Here is a 21,865-nt window from a genome sequence, read left to right on the forward strand (position 1 = left end):
AAAGAGTATGTGTATGTTATATAGTTCACAGCCTCCAGAGCGCTTGACATCACTCATGCTTCGGAAATAAATTATTACAAATAGAATTCAATTCGATTTAAATAAAAGAAAAGAAAGAAAAAAAGAGGAATAATCAGCCTGGACTACAGCAGTTTAAGGCAGTCAAGTACAACCAGAAATATATTAGATGAAAAAAACAGCAGTAGTGATGATGCAAACTGCAGCAGGGTGCATGGATGGGGAGGGGGCACACACACACACACACACACACACACGTCTGAGGGCTGTGGAGCGTTCAGAAAGTCATTTTTTGGGGGGATTGTATTAACGCTTGACCATTTGTTTGAAAACCATTTCCACCCCGCTTGAATTCAACACAAAAACCAAACATCATACCCCCCCTCCCAAAAAAACAACATTCACAAATATTTTTTTGAAAAGTAGTTTTCATCCCAAGATGACATTTGTCAACAAGAAATGTTGTATTGAAGGCATCTTTTCCAGCAAACATCTTTTTTTTGTTAGCTTAAAAAGGTGTTTTCACTCACGCTGACCTTTCCACTTTTTTCAGCAGGACAGTGCCCCCCCAACCCCACCCCGCCCCTCCGGATTCTCATCATCCTTTGGCCATGTTGGTGTCACATGACCGTACTCGTCAGACATGCAGAGCCTTCAGAGGACGCCAGGGATCACAACATAAACCTGAGGAAGTGGGGACGATGAAAAACTGACACACAAGTACCGACACACACACACACAGTGCACATAGACACAGGCTTCAAAAGCGTCATCACATTCCCAAAGAGATCTTTTCCCTGTCAAGCTAAATTCCCCCCGATGTTTTAAGACAAAATAGTAAAAAAAACAAAAAACGATAATAATCCATACATGCCCCTCCCCACCCACCTTTGTCAGCTTTGCAACAGACGTCACCCTGGAGTAGTAATCACAAAAAAACTATTTTTGTATTTAAAAAAAAAATAGAAGGGAGCCCATTGTCAAATATTTGATCAATAACTATGTGTACAGTAACACAGCAAATTCACATTTCTTTTTTTTTTATGAAATCTTAAAATATACAAGTTTGGACATCATGCAGCAACAGCAGGTCCCGTTACAAAAAAAACCTCAGAAATGTAACAAAATAAAATTATTCATAATTATAATAATTAAAAAAAAGAATTAAAACTATAGCAGAACAATATACAACCTTAAATTAAATACTTTTCCAACAAGTTTAAAAAGACTGCCAGCTAGATTTCAGAAACAACAAATCTATTCATTCATAATTAATAACAATAATAATAATAATTATTATTAGAATCATTTGTAAAATTTGTAGAAAATTCTTCAAATTGATTGGAAGTGAATAAAATAATCCAAAAAAACTAAAAAAGGAGGGTGTGCATTGCATGAGTGCCATCAGTTTGTCAGTCGCTCGACTCGCCCTGAACGCACCACGACGCTAGCTGCGCCTCCGTGCCAGTGGAACATCTAATTAACACACACACACACACGTGCACATCAGGTGTTGCCGTAGCAGTGCGCGCACACACACACACACACTTCTTCAAAGTGTATGCGGCGGTATCGTGATACCCGTTTAGTGTATCGTGATGCTTTTTTTTTTTTTTCTTGTGGAGCATGGTGTCTGTCCGAGTCGGAGTGTTGTGAAATGAAACATAGAAGTTAAATAATACGATTTTTTTTTAAACCCTTCAAACAGGCAAGACCTTCTCTGAATAAAAATCCAGAATAAAATCAAAACCCCTTTTAGTTGATGAAAAACTCAGTAGTAACATTTTCATGTGCTATTAAAGTGCAATTGAATGAGATTTTTGCAACAAACAAGAACATGACTCATCAAACAACCCCCCCCCCCCCAAATGTGGAAAAAGGACATCACTAGCGCGCCTCTACTTCCACAGTTCCTGCGAGCTGTCCTCGATGGCCCAGTCCCTGACGTTGGGCAGCGCCAGCGGTTCGCTCTTGACCGACAGCGAGTTGACCAGTTCGCAGTGGAACTTACGGATGTGGCGGTAGAGGTCCCCCGATTGCGTGAAGCGGCGTTCGCACCACTTGCAGGCGTGCGGCTTCTCGCGCGTGTGCACCACGGCGTGGCGGCTAAGGTTGTGTGAGTACTGGAAGCTCTTGCCGCAGGTGGTGCAGGTGTAGGGCTTCTCGCCGGAGTGTGTGCGCTCGTGGCGTTTGAGCGTATACATGCAGGAGAAGGTCTTGCTGCAGATGGTGCACGTGGGCACGTTGACGTCGCCGGCGGGCTTGGAGCGGATGCCCTCCTGCTCCCTGAAGTGGGAGCTGAGGTGGAGCTGCAGGATGTGCGGCGAGGGGAACACCTTGTTGCACAGCGGGCACATGAAGATCTGCGTGTGCGGCGTCGACAGCATGTTGGACACGTACGGGAGCAGCGTGCTGTCCATGCTGGCCGCCTCGGCCTGGGCGCGCTCGCTCTCGCCGCTGAGTATGTCCTCGTTGTCTGCGGCGGCGGTGGGGGCCTTCTCATCGCGATCCAGCTCGGACGCCAGCGACGCCTCTCGGAGCGCCGACAGGTGCGCCTCCAAGCCGAGCCTCCTCTGTACCGACAGAGGACCCCCGACCCCGTGGTGGGTCAAGCCCCCATTAGCGCTGGGAGCCGTGGCCTTGGCGATGCCGCTGTGCTCCATCTCATAGTCCCCGCCCCCTAGGTCCTCATCCTCATCTGAAGCCACACCCCTCTCCACCTTCACCCTCACCGCCAACGGGCTTTGCAGGCTGTCTGGCGTGGCTGCGCCGCTGAAAAACGTCGGGTGGTGGTTGCCGTGGTTACTGCCGGCCGTCGGTTTGACTGACAGGTCCAGGACGCAGTCGGCGGCGTCATTGGACACCCGCCTGCCACGGTGTCCCCGGGAGCCTGCCGAGCGGTGAGACTTCTGGGAAAGCGATCCGGTGGAGCTGGAGGGGCTTCCGGCCGGGGAGAGCAGCTTGGTGCCTTCAGCCAGCCCCTCGCCGCCCTGCGGCTCCGCCTCACCGCGACCGGGGCTCGTCGTGGCCATCGCCGGCGTCCCCGGTCTGTCGGCCGACGGCAGCCTCAACCACAACGGCCCTCCCTCGGTTTTCCCCTCTTCTTCTTCATCGCTGTGCAGCAGATCGGCGGTGGCCGGCCGCCCCGTGGAGCCATCCGAGAGACTGTCCGCCTTGTCGGAGCAACTGGAGCCGCCGTCGTCCTCCCTGCGCGTGCTGTCCGCCTCCGCCGTGGCCTTCTGCTTCAGCCGCTTCTTGCACACCTTGACAATGTCGTACATGTGCAGGTAGGAGGCGGCGGCCAGCACGTCCTCTACGGGGAGATCCTGGAACTGCAGCTTGCCCTCATACATGAACTCCAGGAGCAGGGAGAACGCAGGAGCCGTCACGATGTCGCTGTTGAGGTGCACCACGTCCCGCTTGTCCAGCTGGTCTTTGTAGAAGAGGTGGAAATACATGCTGCACGAAGCCAGGACGGCGCGGTGCGCTCGAAACTGGGCATCGCCCACCAAAACCGTGGAGTCGCACAGGAAACCCTGGTGGCGCTGCTCGCTCAGACACTGTAGTAAATGTCTGCTGTGGTCGGGGAACTCCATCCTGCTGTCCTCATAACCTGCACACAAATGGACGCAGTGTCAGAAATCAAGCCAAAAAACTAAGCCAGCCGTTTTAGGGTGTTAATGACGCATTTGATTGGTTTTAATTGACGTTTGCGTGAACGGATAGACTAAGAATTACACACTTATTCCAAGACAACAGACTTCATTAAGCCCACAGATCAAGCTCGTCATTGTCACAAAAAACGTGCTCGCTAACACCAACAAAATTTAACCAAGTAAAATGATCTCCAACGAGGCCAATTAAAAGAGAAAGCGCAGGAGACGGATGCCAAGCACACATATGGCGCAAACAAAGCGCAGATGAGACGACACTGAAGATTAAAAAATATATAGCAAACCTCAAAAATAACAAAGTAAAAAAAAAAAAACAATAAGAAGAACCGGAGGAGACTAAACATCCAGTCAAATCAAGCGGATGTATTTTTAGCAACATATGCAAAAAGCAGTCACACTGTACTCTGTCCCTAAGCAGGAGTGTAAATAACAGAAAGGAAATAATAAAAAAAGCTGGTAATAAAGTACGCTGTAATAAAACAGCAGGAGTTTTGGTGGCAATGCAGTGCAGCAGTGATGCATCTTTCCTGCCTCCTCTGCCTGCACTCTGGACTGTCGCTGCTCCTACGCTGGTTATTTTTATTAACCCACTTTGGCCTGGCCTGGCACGGCCCTTTTAGGTAACCGGCTTTCAGCTGTACACGCTGTCCTCACGTACACAACAAACACACACACACACACACACACACACACACCTGCCTACCTCCCTGCTCAGCTGCCACCTCCACAACGTCAAAACTAAAACCTCAGCGCAGCTCTTTTAGGAAAAGCTGAATTTGCTGATAAAAGTGAATAAAAGTGAGAAGTTGAAATGCGACGCGATGATTTCCCACCTGTTAGCCACGTCGGTTTGTCCCGCCTGAGAAAATACATGACGCTCGTTAGCCTAAACAGTTAAATGGCCTCATTTGAATGAAGCCTTCGCAAGAATGGATGAGAGTGTGCATGCTTGTTCGGACTACTTTTAATGAGGGGAGGGGAATTGACGGGAGGAGGGCGGGGGGAGTTGGGGGGGGGGCTTACGGGGACAAGGGTGAACTCGCCCCTCCTTCATTCTATCCCCCCCCCCCCACACACACTCATGTCTACCACTTCTATCCTTCACTCACGCACACCTTCCCTCCCGTCGTAGTCTTACGAGAAAAACCTCGCACATCGGCGGAGCTGCACTCGCAACCCCCCCCTCCCATCTCTCCCCCCCCCCGTCTGCCCAGAAGAAGAGAAGATTTACAATACAATCACTGTAAGTGCCCTGCTCGTCACAGCATCAATCCTAATCCTTAAAGATGGCTAAAAATAAATACAGCAGCGACAACGGCAGTAGGGAAAGAGCCGGCAACAGAGGGTTGGTGGGCATCACGGTCCCGAACTAACCCGGCCCCCGGTCCGTCAACTTTAGCGAGAGGAGGGGCGGCCAAGAGAGAAAGACGCGAGGCTGGGACGGACAGGCAGGCAGGCAGCGATGGAGGCTTAGCCACATCTGATCCAGCTGACGGGGGCCATATGGCAGCTGCTAGCCAGATAAAGAGATTAAGACTAGGAGGGAGTGCGATTACAGCTGTCTAGCCAATTCAGGCAGCTCAAATCTGCAACTTCTAAATTAGTCTCCTCTACTCCGGGCCGGCTAGAGGCGCCCGCACATGCTTTCCAGTGATTTTACACAAACCCCCACCCTTTATAAGTTATATTACTGGAATTAAATAACGTTACGTTTTGATTATTTACTCTTAAACTCTTGAGAACTTAAACCAAAAAAACAAAAATTAGCAACATTTAATATGCCGGTCCTAACTTGAAATAATCTTGCTTCTAGTCCACACTTCTAGTCCAAACATCTACTACTCACACACACACACACACACACACACAAGAGTTATACGAGACCATACCTGCAGCGGTACGCATCAACTTGATTAACTCCACTGTGGCTGAGGAGCTGCTGCTGCTGCTCTTTCCTTCTCTTCCTTCTCTTCTCTCGCCTCGCTCGGCTTTGCTCGCCCGCCCGCCCGCTCTTGAGTCGATGAGTGGGTAGAAGACACGCGCGCATACACACACACACACACACAAAAAGCTCACTGTTCAAACTGCGAGGGACAGATGCAAAGTGGTGGAGATGTTGGAGGGGGAACGAGATACCACCTCCCACCTCCTCCTCCTCCTTCTCCTAACTGGCGCTCACACACACACACACACACATACACAGAGCACTAACTCCCAGGCTGCTTCACAATAAAGGGCCGGGGAGGGGTGGATGGCAGCCTGTCAGCTGCTCTGACATCATCCTCAGATGGAGATGCTACCTCCAGCTGTGCTCTTTCTACAGCCATATGCTGCCTCCTCTACACTCCTGCCACCAGACTCCTCTTTCATTTTAACCAACACCACGCAACTTTGTCGCCCCCCCCCCTGCCATTTCCCCCCCCCCTCCTTTCTTTCTCTGGCTGGGAAACAACATGAATGACTAACAGCAGCGGAGGGGTTTGAGGGTTTTTTGTTTTTTTTTTTGGTCGAAAAATTAGTTCACGCACACAAACACAAGTTTACGTCGCTTAAAATAACTCGTTTTCTCGTAGCTTTTCATCTCTCCAGCAACCGCAAACAAAGACCCGTTTGCAACCGACAGACGCACGCAGTTGATATTGTTTTCTACTTCTTTACGCTTCAGCGCCACAGCCTCGTCTTGTATTCATTCGCTCATTCGTTCGTTTGTCCAAACACCCCCCCCCCCCCTTCACCACCGCCACCCTGGGACGAGCAACAAGACCTGCTATGATACAATAGAAACAAAAAATATAAACAAGCAATAAGCAACCTAAGGAGCAGAAACACCCACAGCCGAGTCAGACTTTTTGGATTATTAGTGAAAACCTCACACTTGCGACACATTTAGATATGTTCTTATTATTAATATTTTAAAGCATGTGAACTTTGAAAGCACTTGGACAAAGTTCAGCAGGTTAACACAACTTATCAATTATGAATGGCAAACCCGGTCTCTTTTGTTTACATTTGTTAGGGTTTATTTCAAGCATGCTTATCCAAGTTACATGAAAGAACGTGGCAAAAAGGAGTAGGAGGAAGCAGAGCTGATTTAATTCTACCCCTTCTCAGTAAAATACAATAGTTTGTTCACTTCCTGTGTTTACCATCTTAGTATTAATGTGTAATAGTAAAGAGATTAAGTTTGAGTTTGTGGATGGCTTGGTCATTCATAAAATAATACATAAAGGAGTACAAAATTTACTGAAAATTGCAAGGTAATAAATTTATGATATATATGTATATATATTGACATATTTCATCACAAGATATACATTTTGTTCCGCCGGTAAACAAGGTTTAGACGTTAATACACTTTATGGCACTTTTAACAGATACAGGAGGCCTTCAATGTAACAACAATTCTGTTTGGATTTTTATATTAATTATGAAAAGCCAACAGGGTCTCTGATATTTTTAATTTACACTGTTATGTCTAATATATACTTTTGTTATGCCTGTTAACACTTTTTAAAAATGTAATATTGTGATAACTTGTTATGACATGTTTAGTTAGCTGCATGTGTCCCTTTAATGTATAAATCATGTATAAATCACTTACATTTTCATTTATTGTTTTTACTTATACACAACCGTGTTAATTGGGAAAATATTTTCGTTTATTTTTATTTTTTAAATGTTTTTTTACTTTTAGAAGAATACCATGACGAATACGGGGAACAAAACTTGAAAGCAAAGTGTTGAGGTGGGGTAAACAAAACAAACCCACGATAAATAAATAAAAAGAAACACGCAGAGAGAAGAGAGCAAAAAAGCAGCTAGCTTGGAAGCCTTAGCGGCAAACAAAAGTCAAGCGATGACCAAAAAAAAAAGCATCTGTCTTGTTGAGCTATTTGCAGTGTAGTACTTGCTTAGGCCCCTGGTGCTATGACAACAGCTGCTAAAAAGGAGAGCTAACACTTAGCAACACACAGCCATGCTAGGGAAGCTTTAGCTACTTTTACCCCCCTTCCTATAACAGCCTCCTTTAATCGGACTCTCGTATTGGAAGAAGCGAACACTTACAGGCAGCGAGGTCCGCCGTCTCCTCCGTTTCTTCCCCTCAGCCGACTAGACTGACTTTGGGTTCATTTCCATAACAGGCTGTCGAGGACGAAGGAGCGCAGGCAGGCAGGGCAGGGACGCGGGGAGTCGAGCACTCTGCGGCGGCCAGATGTTTCCGAGCTGTTGCTGCTGCTGCTGCTCTCCACACAACTCAAGGCTTGGGGAAGGAGGGCGACACTGACTGGCAAGGCTGGAAGCCAATGATGCCCGCCCAGGAGGGGAGCAGAGGCCAATTGGAAGCAGCCAGGAAGCTGGAGGTAGGAGGTGGGTGGGGGGTGAGGATATGTCTTCTTCTTCTTCTTCTTCGTCTCTCGTTCGGCGTAGGTTGACACCAGGCTAGAACAGCACAGCAGCGGTAACGCACGCTGACAATGAGAGGAGTAGCCCATCCAAACCGACTGGTTCTGCAAGTGTGTGGGGAGGACTGGTGCAGCAGGGAGAGAGAGAGAGGTGCATCATAGGTAGTGTAGTCTGGTTGGAGGGGGCGGGGCTAAAGCGAGCAGGTGCACCACTTGGAAAGTAGGGTTTCTCCTATTCTGCAAATACCAACTCCTATACAAAGTACATATAGGGCCACGATTGTTGATACTAATGCTTGTTTTGCTTGATATTGATGCTTGCTGTATTTATTAACAGGATAATATAATTATTATTCCCTTTTTAATACATACAATGCGGCACGGCATTCGAGTGGTTAGCGCACAGACCTCACAGCTAGGAGACCAGGGTTCAATTCCACCCTGGCCATCTCTGTGTGGAGTTTGCATGTTCTCCGGGTACTCCGGTTTCCTCCCACATTCCAAAAACATGCTAGCGACTCCAAATTGTCCATAGGTATGAATGTGAGTGGGAATGGTTGTAATAATAATACTACTAATAATAATAATAATACTACTAATAATAATACTAATAATACTACTACTACTAGGGTGGCACGGCGGTCTAGTGGTTAGCGCACAGACCTCACAGCTACGAGACCAGGGTTCAATTCCACCCTCGGCCATCTCTGTGTGGAGTTTGCATGTTCTCCCCGTGCATGCGTGGGTTTTCTCCGGGTACTCCGGTTTCCTCCCACATTCCAAAAACATGCTAGGTTAATTGGCGACTCCAAATTGTCCATAGGTATGAATGTGAGTGTGAATGGTTGTTTGTCTATATGTGCCCTGTGATTGGCTGGCCACCAGTCCAGTCCAGTCCAGGCGACAGCTGGGATAGGCTCCAGCACAGTATAATTAATTGTGCAAAATATATCCATCACGCTTGTATTGCTCCAATACAGTACTACCCTTTGTAATGACACACTTAAATATGTCATTAAAACATAACTTATCCCTTCCAATGTAATTAGCATCAAAGTGAAAGTGACTGTCAAAACATTGGGTACATTCGGAAGATATTGATAAATATATGTATCTATAGCATACCCCCTATGTATCACATTCATTATAATTTAGCATATCATTTGCAGTGATATGGTAGCAAAGGGCCGTCACTGATTGGTGAGCAACCCACGGTCTTTCATATGTGACACTACTAAGAAAACAAAGCGTGTCTTCTTTGGACAAAATCCATTGTTGCCCTTTGTTTACTGTGTGGCTCCTTCTTCTATTCAAAAGTAACAGATCCATCTCAATACATGAAAGTGTAGCATCAAAGTGAAACCACCACAAAGTTGAAATATATACAAGACAATAGTGGTTTTCAAAATGTCAAGTGCAGCAGCTTGACCAAAATAAAGATTTCGCCCCCTCTCTTCTTTTTTAAACCTGCGAAGATAACTTAAGTTTTGATTATGGGCAAAACTAATGTTTTTTGTCACTATAGTAGTCTGTAAGGTTCTGCGTTAGTACAAAAGTAAGTAGTAAAGTAGAATTGCAACAATAACCCTCAATAATGAAATGATAAAATCATGTAAAATGCCGCTCTCATGTGGGTCAGTGGGACAAACACCTTCATGGAACGTCTGTCGTGGGACATGAAAAAGTTTAGGCCTGGTTGCCAATTTGCGTCCATGCCCCCCCCGACCCCTAAAAGCCGCCCTAGTAAACTAATTGGCGTTACTAATAGGTGGCTGGATGGAGCGTATGGTTGTATGGTAATGAATTCACACGATCCGGTGTCATAGCTGAAGGACTTGTTAAAATGCAAATGAATGATGACCCTGTTATGTGCCTGTCAATTTGGGGGGGGATCCTCTTTAGCGGCATGACGGGACAATGAGCGCCTTGTGTAGGAATGTACAATTAGAGCACACGGGGAGGAGTCGGACGTCCAACGTGAAGCCTGCGTGGAAAACTGGGATTGAGCAAAAGTGGCGGCTAATTTCAGCAACACACATAAAACGCTTTGAATGTGAATTTGTCAAATTTAGGCTATTTCTTTGTAAAATCATACACTAACTTGACTAAAAGGCCTCAACAGGCCCTACCTTCATCCTGATGTCTTTGAGATGTGCGGCTAAAACCCACAAATCTCTCAAATCTTCTTTTTAAAAACTAAAAGTTTAGACTCTCTAAGCTCAAAAGTGACATCAATGCTCCTAAACCACAGCAATTATACAGCTAAAAGCAGCCTGCAATACTACTCTCTGCCTCTGGAGGTCGCTGTAGATTCCATGTTCTCCCTGCACAGGTGACTGTTATGAACTTTCAAAGGCGTGTTCAGGTTATTAAAGTCAATTATACACTGGTAATCATAATAATATATAACATTTGGTGCACAATTATCATGCTCCATTTTGTTGCTACTAGAAATTTGCTCATTTGAAATATTTATTATACATTTATCACACAACCAAAATAATATTATGACACCAATACCTGTGGCAGGTGTCCACTGAATTTATGTTATCATTTAATGGTATGGTAGCATACAGCACAACACAAGCACATTAACCTCAATAAAACAGCATATTCAATGCAAATGAGGCATCTGAGCAGTATCTTATCATGTCTATACTTTGGTTCTCGGCAGCAGGAGTCCGCAATAATGACATCTACTCTTAAAAGCAAAGCAGCGACTGCAGCATCATTATTTTTGACCCAGGGTACATGAACATGTCGTACCGTCACATTGTAACAAGGAATCTGCATGTGCACGAGTACATCCAGTACATCCAGCCCATGCGGACCATCCGTCCAAACCAGAAAGTATTGTAGTCTTCCATTAAGTGCTGGCCTCATCGTGCCAGTAATGGAGGCTCGTAAGGGGGTTGGTGGGGGGAGGGAGGTGGTGGGGGTGCACTGGCCGGCCAACAGAAGAGTAGACAGAGGGAAGCAGCCGCAGACAGATGTTTGAATCTCAGCCTGGGGCCTGATAAGATGAAATGAGATGAATCCATTCCTCTGAGGCGCAGACACAGGAAGAGGGACACGGCGTCTCGTGGTATACAATTGGCTGGCCTCTTTGGTCTTTCACCAGCATATCCAACTCCATTATAGGAGTTAATACTCCACATACTGTATACAAGCAGAAATACATGCCTGAAGAAGATGTCACTAGCTTGATACCGCAGTAGTCCTTTTATTCAACAAAGAAGAAAAACAAAGAAGACACTCTTTGTTTTCTAGCTTTCTTCTTGTTTCAGTACCCTACCACTATAACTTTGACGCTAACAGGAAGATGCCCAGAAGTGGTTGGAATCAGTTCATTTGGTACCCTTTGCGTTTATTAATAATTGAAACACCAGAAATTGCATGAGAGAGAGTGATAGGTCTTGTTTTAAGAGGGGTTTAAACTTCTATGATGGTAAAATGTGACTTAAAATACACACATTGTTAATAATGTGTGCCTTTTATGTCGCTACCACTTTCAAACACATTTGTCCGCGTTGTGGGATCACCTTTCTCATTGTTAATATTAACACATAATAATAATAATAATAATTCATTCATTTTTTGCCGCTTTTCCTCACAAGGGTCGCTGGGGGTGCTGGAGCCTATCCCAGCTGTCTTTGGGCGAGAGGCTGGGTACACCCTGGACTGGTCGCCAGCCAATCACAGGCCACATATAGACAAACAACCATTCACACTCACATTCATACCTATGGACAATTTGGAGTCGCCAATTAACCTAGCATGTTTTTGGAATGTGGGAGGAAACCGGAGTACCCGGAGAAAACCCACGCATGCACGGGGAGAACATGCAAACTCCACACAGAGATGGCCGAGGGTGGAATTGAACCCTGGTCTCCTAGCTGTGAGGCCTGCGCGCTAACCACTCAACCGCTGTGCCACCCTATAATAATAATAATAATAATAATGTCGCTGTAGCTTGGTTATTATGCAAGACACATTATATGTAAATGGAGAGCTGTCTTTGGAGTTTTTACAGAGGGTCAACATGCTAACCACTCAGCTAAAGATAAAGTCATTGTTTACAAGAGTGTTTACATTTTTATTGAAATCTTCGCCTATACTGTTTGAAGGTTTACATTATGATGGCCACAGTTTGACCCTGAAACGGACTGTTTCTGTATCCTTAAATGTAAAGGACTCACTGTTCTAGTGACTAAAATATACCCACCCAGAGCCTACACCCCCACTCAAAACGCATCCCCCCCCCCCAAACATCTACCAAACCTGTTTCCAGTAAACAGTGGGAGGAGGTCCATCCATATATTTTAACCACGTGCTCATCTGGAGCAGCGTGGCAGCTCTTGTAGGCGGTCTGGAATGCAGCCATTTTGACTGAGCGTAAAATATTCATGAACTATCAATGGTCGCCCATCTGACTGGCTGGGGAACAGCTGCTGAGTCTCTGTGCCTCTAGAGGTGCAGCATCTGTCCATTTCAGCAACGTCAGTGTGTGCCTCTGCGTGTGCCAGTGTGTGTGTGTGTGTGTGTGTGTGTGTGTGTGTGCGTGCGTCGCAATGGGACGAGACATCAGGAAGAACAACTGTGTATTTAACTCGCTTGTCTCCAGATGGTGGAGGCTCATTTTAGGAATGATCAAAAAAAAAAAGCTCTGGTTTTATCAGGATGTGTACTTGTCAATCAAAAGTCAGCCTCACACACACTCACACACACTCAGTTCTCTGCTTGTGTGATGTGTTCAAGTGAATCTTGTACATCAGACATCCATGACACTCCATATGTATGTTTCTGCCTCAGTATCGACACATTGTAGATTGGCAGCGTGTGTGTGTGTGTGTGTGTGGGATGTTCGCACCTGTGTGTGTGTGTGAAGCTCACATAGAGCTGTGCAACTTTGGCTGTGGCTCCATGATGGACATCTGGAAGCTAAATTGGTTAATGGCACCTCCAAGCTACAGCCAGGCAGCCTCTGTGTGTGTGTGTGTGTGTGTGTGTATGGACGGGGGAGGAGCTTGTACATCTGTCCAGCTGTCACATTTAGTGGACATTTAGTGCTGTTTCCTTTCCAAATGTTTTTTTTTCCCTCTTTTTTTGCTTCAGAAAATGATGTTAAGAGAGAAAAAAACACATACAGTCCCATTTTGAAATCTTTTTACAGTGGAATCTTTGAGATTCAAACGCAATAGGTGAATAGAAATCATCCGTTCTGGGGTCAAACTGTCATAAAACCATCATAAAACTTGACTAACTGGTAACATTTAGGGCAATTTTTTTCATTTTCATTTGTAAAAATATACACACCGTTTATGAGCCAATACCGATAATTCATGAGTGAAATTGCCTGATACCGATACCAACACCGATAACATTCATGCAATTCATTCATTCATTTTCTACCGCTTTTTCCTCACGAGGAATAGGCTCCTCACGAGGCTGGGATAGGCTCCAGCTGTCTTCGGGCGAGAGGCGGGGTACACCCTGGACTGGTATATATGATATGATTGGCAAACAACCATTCACACTCACATTCATACCTATGGACAATTTGGAGTCGCCAATTAACCTAGCATGTTTTTGGAATGTGGGAGCAAACCGGAGTACCCGGAGAAAACCCACATATGCACGGCGAGAACATGCTAACTCCACACAGAGATGGCCAAGGGTGGAATTGAACCCTGGTCTCCTAGCTGTGAGGTCTGCGTGCTAACCACTCGACCGCCGTGCCACCACATTCATGCAATGTAAAGGTTTAAATGACCTACTGGCTATTTTTGGGTCACCAAGTTTTTTTTCTTGTGAGAGCTACTGCTAAGAGCTACTCATTTTTGTAACATTTATTTTCATAGCATGGTAGCCGAGTGGTTAGCACGCAGGCCTCACAGCTAGCATACCTGAGTTCAATTCCATCCTTGGCCATCATCCTTGGTGTGGAGTTAGCATGTTCTCCCCATGCATGCGTGGGTTTTCTCCGGGTACTCCGGTTTCCTCCCACATTCCAAAAACATGCTAGGTTAATTGGCGACTCCAAATTGTCCATAGGTATGAATGTGAGTGTGAATGGTTGTTTGTCTATATGTGCCCTGTGATTGGCTGGCCACCAGTCCAGGGTGTACCCCGCCTCTTGCCTGAAGACAGCTGGGATAGGCTTCAGAAGATAAGCGGTAGAAAATGAATGAATTAATAAATTTTATAGCTTATTTCAAGCCACACAAAGCCAATATGCTTTTTTTTTTTTTACCAGAACATGAATAAAATGCTGGTCTCCACAACTCGAGTTTTATATTTCACAATGCATTTATTACTAATCTTCAAATTATTAATTATTATTAACTGAAAACCTGAATGAAAAGCAGGTTTGTCCACTTATGCTGGGTCCCTCCAGTCACATCCGCTGCTTCTGAATTGCAGATGCAGCCGACTCCCTTTTCTGCGCTTTTAGAGGAGATAAAATATCAGTGTGATATCAGTATGTACAACGCCCGTTTTCAAGCGTGGCACAAACATCCCAAATCCATACTGAGGCGGTACTCATCCCCAAATTTTGACCACATTTGCAAGAACAGCATCTTGGCACCGGGGTTTTATAGCCGCTGCCTAACGGGTGATCAGCACATTTTGCAGGGAGCGAAACTTACTATATCACTCTCACAAAGACAGGAAGTCCCACAGACGGCAGCAGACAGGCTTGTTCTGGATGCCGTAGCGGGGGGGGGGGGGGGGGGGGGCAAGCTGATCGGCCGACATCAATACTATCCTTTTTCATTGATATTGACCGATACTGACGTATTTTGGATCGACCAGGACAGAGGCCTGTGTTAACCAGTTTCCTGGGTTATCATCACACCATTACATCATCAAAAATAAGCACAACAATCCACAGAAACTGACATGGCCGAAGCTTTAAATAAACAGCCAGCACGACAGATGCACAACAGCCACCGCCAGGCTAAAGAGCGCACGGAGCGATCATACTGTGTGATCTCCACGTGTTTATTAGCAGAGACGATGTGTACAAATGAAAACGTGCGAGTGTATCCTCTCTGTTGTTGTGTCTGTCTTCTTGTCTGCCCCCCCCCTCTCTAGTCCAGATGTCAGAGGAGCCAGCCGACAGCTGTGGTGGAGAAATTAGCCCCCAGGCGGTGAGACGGCTAATACACACACACACACACACACACACACACACACACACACAAACAGATCATATGATGCTTCCTGTTTCTAGTCTTTGTGTAGCAGTCGCCAGTTGAGCGGCAGAATTGAGATGCAAACCCCTTGTGTGTTTACATGACGTCAAATGTGATCCACTATTATATACTGGTGTATCAAGTTGTGATTCAAACAGCACTAATAAACAACAATCTGGAAAGCCTGATTTACAGAGTTCCTGAGTTCCTCAGTGGACCCTCAGAACTTGAATAATTTGGCCGAATTCTGCATAATATTATAAGGAAAACATAGATTGATACAGTAAATCGTCATCGGTTGATTTTGTTAGTTAAAAAAAAGTTTTTAAAAAAATCAGTGACAGTATTTAAAAGCTAATCCTACTAAGGATAACTCCTTATTTCTAAAATCACAAATACTTCAACTTCATCTTCAAACAGCTAAAATAATGCAAAAGGCTAAAAATAACCAATTAGCTAAAAATGTCATCCAATATGATGAAATATGATCTCAGGGAAGAACTAAATTTGAAACACTTATATGCTAGGACTACGTTAAAAAGCCATAGCATTTCAGTATGTGGAATCAAACTATGGAATGGATTGAGTAAGGAAATCAAACAATGCACAACAATGAGCCAATTCAAGAAACAATACAAGCAGTTGATGTTTGCTAAATACAAGGATGAAGAGTCTTGAACCAGTCATGATGTGCTATATATATCACTATATTGACACTTACTATGGTACCCATTATGTCATTGGATGGTCATATCACCTCGTACTTCGGTACATGACAATTTTTTTAATTATTTAAAAAATTGAAAAATTATTTTAAAAATTATAAAAAATATAAAAATAGTTTAAAGTATAAAAAAGTATTAAAAAATTATATAAATAATAAAATAAATTAATTTAAAAAATGATATTAGGAAAGCAGGAAGTGAACAAATGTAACAGTTTTTTAAGGCTTTTAAGAACAAAAAAAGTACCTTGTCTTGTTGACAGTTACTATGGTACCCATTATGTCATTGTAGGGTCACATCACCTCGTACTTCGGTATGAGGTGCATTATTAAAAAAAAAAAAAACTTAAATTGTATTATGGAAAGCAGGAAGTGAACAAATGTAACAATTACTGATTGTAAAAGTACCAGATGGAGGGGTAGGATTTAATAAGCTTTGCTTCTTCCTACTCCTTTTGGACATGTGGAACTGGGAACTGATTATGGGATGCATTCAATTGTAATCTGATGCATGTTCAAATGACATTAAACCATTACCATTACTTCTAGAGCAGATTCATCCTATTTGTGTTACTATTTGTTATGGAGACATCAATCACAAATCCAGATAAATTGAAGTAAAACTGCATGCTGTATAGTTTGACAGTAATGGAACCGCCTTCCCTTGCTTGTTGCGGTTGTAACCAAGCTAACTAACTCTATCCCAAGCAATGTAGCTTTCACACATCTGTGACCGTCTCCATCTTTTTCTCTTTTTCCTCCTCAATTCATTTAAGTGTGTGTGTGGCCGATATTGTGCCAGCCTGCCAGTCTGTCTGCCACCACACCGGCCCCCAAGCCAGCGGGAACATTTGCCTTGTGGCACCAATTCCCAGGAATGCCTAACCTGCGCCAGCTGTTGAGAACATGCTACCTGTGCCAACAATGCACTGGCTGGCTGTGCCCGCCACCTCAGCTGCCGCTCCGTCTCCATTGAGGTGTGAGATATTAGAGCGCCGTGTGTGTGTGTTGTTTGTGTTTTGTAAGAGTGCAACCACTTTGTGCACATCTGGATTTGGGACTTGCATGTGTGTGCACGAGCGCTTAAGTCTCTTGTGTACGGTACGCATGGTGCCAGCGTGTCATCAATGTATGGGCGCTTGTGTGTCCGTCTGTGGGCGCCGCACCTCCCTTTTCCTGCATCTGGAGCAGCATTGAGGAGGGCTTTTGAGCGGGGCCAATAGCGTCCGGACTGCCAAACAGTGCAGATGTTAACTCTGTAAGCCTGCGGCAAAATGGAGAGAGCTAGCTGCACGCTTATTATTATTCAACGCTCGTAAATTGCAACTTAGGTTATTCAGTTGCCTTGTATAATCAGTTTTTCCACTTAAGAGGAGAACAGAGCATTGAGTTAGCGCTTAGCACTCTAAGAATGGATTAGTGTACAGTATCTACAGTACGTAGATGTATTTCCTGCCTCTGCAGTACATTTGCAAGAATTTACATTTTGAAGTGTTGAATCTGAAGCAGGTTCTGAGTAGAGTCCAATAACCATCAGATAGCATATGCAAGAGAAGGCTTTTAAGAACCAAAAAAGTACTTTGTCTTGTTGACAGTTACTATGGTACCCATTATGTCATTGTAGGTACATTATTTAAAAAAAAAAACAAAAAAAAACTTAAATTGTATTATGGAAAGTGCTATATATATCACTATATTGACACTTACTATGGTACCCATTATGTCGTTGGATGGTCATATCACCTCATACTTTTGTACATGACGAAAAAAAATTGGAAAAATTATAAACAATTTCAATTTGATGTAACAGTTACTGATTGTAAAAGTACCAGATGGAGGGGTAGGATTTAATAAGCTTTGCTTCTTCCTACTCCTTTTGGACATGTGGAACTGGGAACTGATTATGTGATGCATTCAATTGTAATCTGATGCATGTTCAAATGAAATTCAACCATTACCATTACCATCGTCTCCTTCAAAGTCACAAAGTTGCCAATTGCACAAGAGCACCAAACATGAGGCATTGAAAAGTGAAAGGAAGTTTTATTTTCCTGATGAGAAAAAAAAATGTTCAATTCCACCCTCGGCCATCTCTGTGTGGAGTTTGCATGTTCTCCCCGTGCATGCGTGGGTTTTCTCCGGGTACTCCGGTTTCCTCCCACATTCCAAAAACATGCTAGGTTAATTGGCGACTCCAAATTGTCCATAGGTATGAATGTGAGTGTGAATGGTTGTTTGTCTATATGTGCCCTGTGATTAGCTGGCCACCAGTCGCCCGAAGACAGCTGGGATAGGCTCCAGCCCCTCGTGAGGAAAAGCGGTAGAAAATGAATGAAAAAAATGTACACATTAGAAGGGGCACCATCATGATCCTTCAGTGGAACAATGGAGCTTCAGGTTGTGCAGGGGCGTCAAACGGTACCTGGCTATGTGAAGATGTTGCTGGGCGGGCATCCCTCATGAAAGAAGGCCGTTGTCTGTGTGGTCTTTTCAAACAGGACAACTCCCGCCTCACATAGGACTCCTTCCAGAGGAATAGGTTCCATCTTTTGGACCGTTCCTCTGCGTTTCCTTGATTTGGGATTCTTACAGGGAATGATGGAGCGTGGACAGCTTTCCACTTGAAAGCCTTTTGTCCACATTTGAGGCACTTTTAAAACTATGAAATTGTGAAGAATTAGACGGACTTAGTATTGGTGCCAGTAGCATAATAGTAGCAGCCCTGTTCTTGTTTTGGTCAACATTTGGCAGAAAAAGACACAACATGTTGACTGACCATCAAGCAGTAGGACGCAATTAGCTCCATCATCATGTCGCTGGGATGTTGGGGCAGATTTGGCTGTTTGTGACCGAGTGTGTACGTGTGTGTGTGTGTGTGTGTGTGTGTGTCCTATAACCACAGAGGTGGCATCTGCCAGTGCACTTTACCCCTGTTTGTGAGATCCATGTGTTTGGACTTCCACAGGGCTTAGGATGCATGCGTCCCCCCCCCATATGGTGAGCCGACGCTGGGATAACACGTTGCATCCCTCCCCTGTGTGGGACAGCCCTCACGCTGACCGAGTAAACAACAACAACTGGACACCGTGAGTGTTGATGTGTTTGCTGAAAAAAAAATGTGATTTGATCTGCTGAAAGCTGCGATGAAAAGAGCACAGATGATATCCTATTTCTCACGTGAATTGCCTCATATGGGACCAGGAATGCTTCAGTGGTGTCCCCAAATCTCCTTGGCTGTCAACAAAATTCATTCTCACGGAGGACTACTGAAGAATACTTTTTAAAAAGTGATTGAAAAGTGACTGGAAAAAATGCTTCAATTGGCGTTATGGAACGTTACCCAGTGGTTTACATTGACAATTTTTTTTAACAATAAATGGCATTAATTTAGGGGGGAAAAAGTATTTTTTTGGTGACAAAATATTTTAATATTTTTAAGAAAAATAAATTTTTTTTTCAAGACAAAAAGTCATCCCCGAAAATTGTAAGATTTGTAAGAAAATTTGTTTTTTTTTTAGTCTTTGTAGCAAAATTGAGAGCTAGGTATCCACTCTTCCGTCTGTGAATGATGCTGATACTAGTGATTAGCGATGCGTCGTGTTAGCCAATCAGATAAAACTAGATGTTTCATGTTAGCTGCTACAATAACAATATCGCTATTTTGGTTGATATACAAGTTATGTAAAGGGAACACTGTTGGCATTTTTTTGTTGTTTTTTTGTGAGGGCTTTAGCTTCAAAATAGGTATTTCCCATGACATCCATTGTTAGCTAGCTCATATTAATGTTTTTTTCATGCGAAAATGCACAGAAAAGGGAAAGATAATGTGTTCATGTTTCACATAAGGATTGTGAATGAAAAGTTCAGTTCCACTTTAAGAAACATGATTAACAATGTGGGCTGCACTGCGGTTGAGTGGTTAGCGCGCAGACCTCACAGCGAGGAGGCTAGGGTTCAATTCCACCCTCGGCCATCTCTGTGTGGAGTTTGCATGCATGGGTTTTCTACTTGTACTCCGTTTTTTTTCCCACATTCCAAAAACATGCTAGGTTAATTGGCGACTCCAAATTGTCCATAGGTATGAATGTGAGTGTGAATGGTTGTTTGTCTATATGTGCCCTGTGATTGGCTGGCCACCAGTCCAGGGTGTACCCCGCTTCTCGCCCCAAAGACAGCTGGGATAGGCTCCCGCACCCCCCGTGACCCTCGTGAGGCAAAGGGGTAGAAAATGAATGAATGAATCTTCATACTACATGTTCTTCTTCTAATATTTGGACTTTGTTCCCATAATATTTCTTTAATATTTAACATTCCCAAAGCTACTGTAATTCTAGATGTAGTTGGTTTATCATTATATTACAACTTTATGGCAACTTCTTTAATATTTCAACTTAGGTTAATTGGCGACTCCAAATTGTCCATAGGTATGAATGTGAGTGTGAATGGTTGTTTGTCTATATGTGCCCTGTGATTGGCTGGCGACCAGTCCAGGGTGTACCCCGCCTCTCACCCAAAGACAGCTGGGATAGGCTCCAGCAACCCCCGCACTGACTTTGCCAGCTTTGCCATCACACACTACATGAGACACGCTTGGGCTTGATGCAAATGAAAGGATATCTCCTCCCAAGACATGTCTGTTTCTCCTTCCTGTGGCCAGATGTTGCACAGCAGTTTGTTGTGAGAGGAAGCTGACAATTCCTCCTTGGCCTCCCCGGGGAGCGACTAGCCCGGAGAAACAACCCATTTGCACATTAGGCGTTAATGTGTTTGTGGCTAAGTGTGTCCACATGAAGGATTGTGGCTCATTGAAGGAAGTGGAGTAGATCCGGAGCATAAATAGGAAGAGTCAGGATTGGGAACAGAAGGCCCTCGGAGGGCGGATGTGTCCTCCATCCTCCATCCGCCATACCAGTCTAAGTGTATGGGTGTGTTTGTGTGTTTGATGTTGCCAGTTGTGGGAAAGCCAAACACAGTCTGTGAGTCCAGATGCTGACAGATGTGCCGCCTTCAACCTCAACTTCTTCACACAATCGCTGTGACGCTTCCTGGAAGCTCCCTCTGGAGACCATCTTCTTGGCTTGAGTCGCACACTTGACAAATTATTTCTGAAGAAGTTCCACCACAATGTTTCCTCAACGTGACCTCCAGGGGGGGCGAGGAGGCCGCTATCTCCAGGGAGTGCGGCCTGCCGTTGTATTTCCTTCCAGATGTTATGTGAATAACTAAAATACACACTTCTTCTCCCAGATGTGTTTTTCTATATAGAGACACGGTCAAAGTCAGACAGCAGCTGGAGCCTTTCATGGAAGCACCACTGCACAGCACCCCCATGTGGCCTGGAGGGGTCGGTAATTCAATGACTGGAGTCTGGAGCCTATCCCAGCTGATTTTGGGCAAGAGGCGGAGTACACCGTAGACTGGTCGCCAGCCAATGACAGGGCACGTGTACTCAAACAACCATTCACACTCATATTTGGAGTCGCCAATTAAACTAATATAGCATACAGACCTCACAGCTAGGAGACCCGAGTTCAATCCCACCCTCGACCATCTCTGTGTGGAGTTTGCATGTTCTCCCTGTGCATGTGTGGGTTTTCTCCGGGTACTCCGGTTTCCTCCCACATTCCAAAAACATGCTAGGTTAATTGGCGACTCCAAATTGTCCATAGGTATGAATGTATGAGTGTGAATGGTTGTTTGTCTGTATGTGCCCTGTGATTGGCTGGCCACCGGTCCAGGGTGTACTCCGCCTCTCGCCCGAAGACAGCTGGGATAGGCTCCAGCATCTCCCGTGACCGTCATGAGGATAAGCGGTAGAAAATGAATGAATGAATAAATTAACCTAAC

General features: G+C 44.7%; 1 protein-coding gene across 4 annotated transcripts; it reads right to left on the reverse strand.

The window, feature by feature from the left end:
* Positions 1–238: 238 nt before the first annotated feature.
* On the reverse strand, positions 239–8,132 carry zbtb18 (zinc finger and BTB domain containing 18). 4 transcript variants are annotated; one of them, XM_058059182.2, is made up of 3 exons: positions 7,758–8,132; positions 5,582–5,703; positions 239–3,631 (listed from the first exon to the last, which is right to left on the reverse strand). In XM_058059182.2, the coding sequence occupies exons 2-3, from the start codon at positions 5,595–5,597 to the stop codon at positions 1,917–1,919; spliced, it is 1,731 nt and encodes a 576-aa protein (XP_057915165.2). In that variant the 5' UTR covers positions 5,598–5,703; positions 7,758–8,132; the 3' UTR covers positions 239–1,916. The 4 variants fall into 4 exon arrangements, with proteins under 4 accessions (XP_057915165.2, XP_057915166.2, XP_057915164.2 ...); XM_058059183.2 differs by lacking the exon at positions 5,582–5,703; XM_058059181.2 differs by lacking the exons at positions 5,582–5,703; positions 7,758–8,132 and adding an exon at positions 4,526–4,670.
* Between the last annotated feature and the right edge of the window lie 13,733 nt (positions 8,133–21,865).

This window comes from Doryrhamphus excisus, linkage group LG20 (genome assembly GCF_037039965.1).
Source record: "Doryrhamphus excisus strain RoL-2023G ecotype Guam linkage group LG20, RoL_Dexc_Guam_v1.1, whole genome shotgun sequence".
Taxonomy (NCBI): Eukaryota; Metazoa; Chordata; class Actinopteri; order Syngnathiformes; family Syngnathidae; genus Doryrhamphus; species Doryrhamphus excisus.

Bases quoted from the DNA above. Each gene is read 5' to 3' on its own strand.
- zbtb18 (XM_058059181.2), bottom strand. From the start codon at position 4,565: ATGTATTTTCTCAGGCGGGACAAACCGACGTGGCTAACAG. The intron at 3,632-4,525 runs GTGGGAAATCAT...ATTTGTGTGCAG, and splicing joins CAAACCGACGTGGCTAACAG to GTTATGAGGACAGCAGGATG.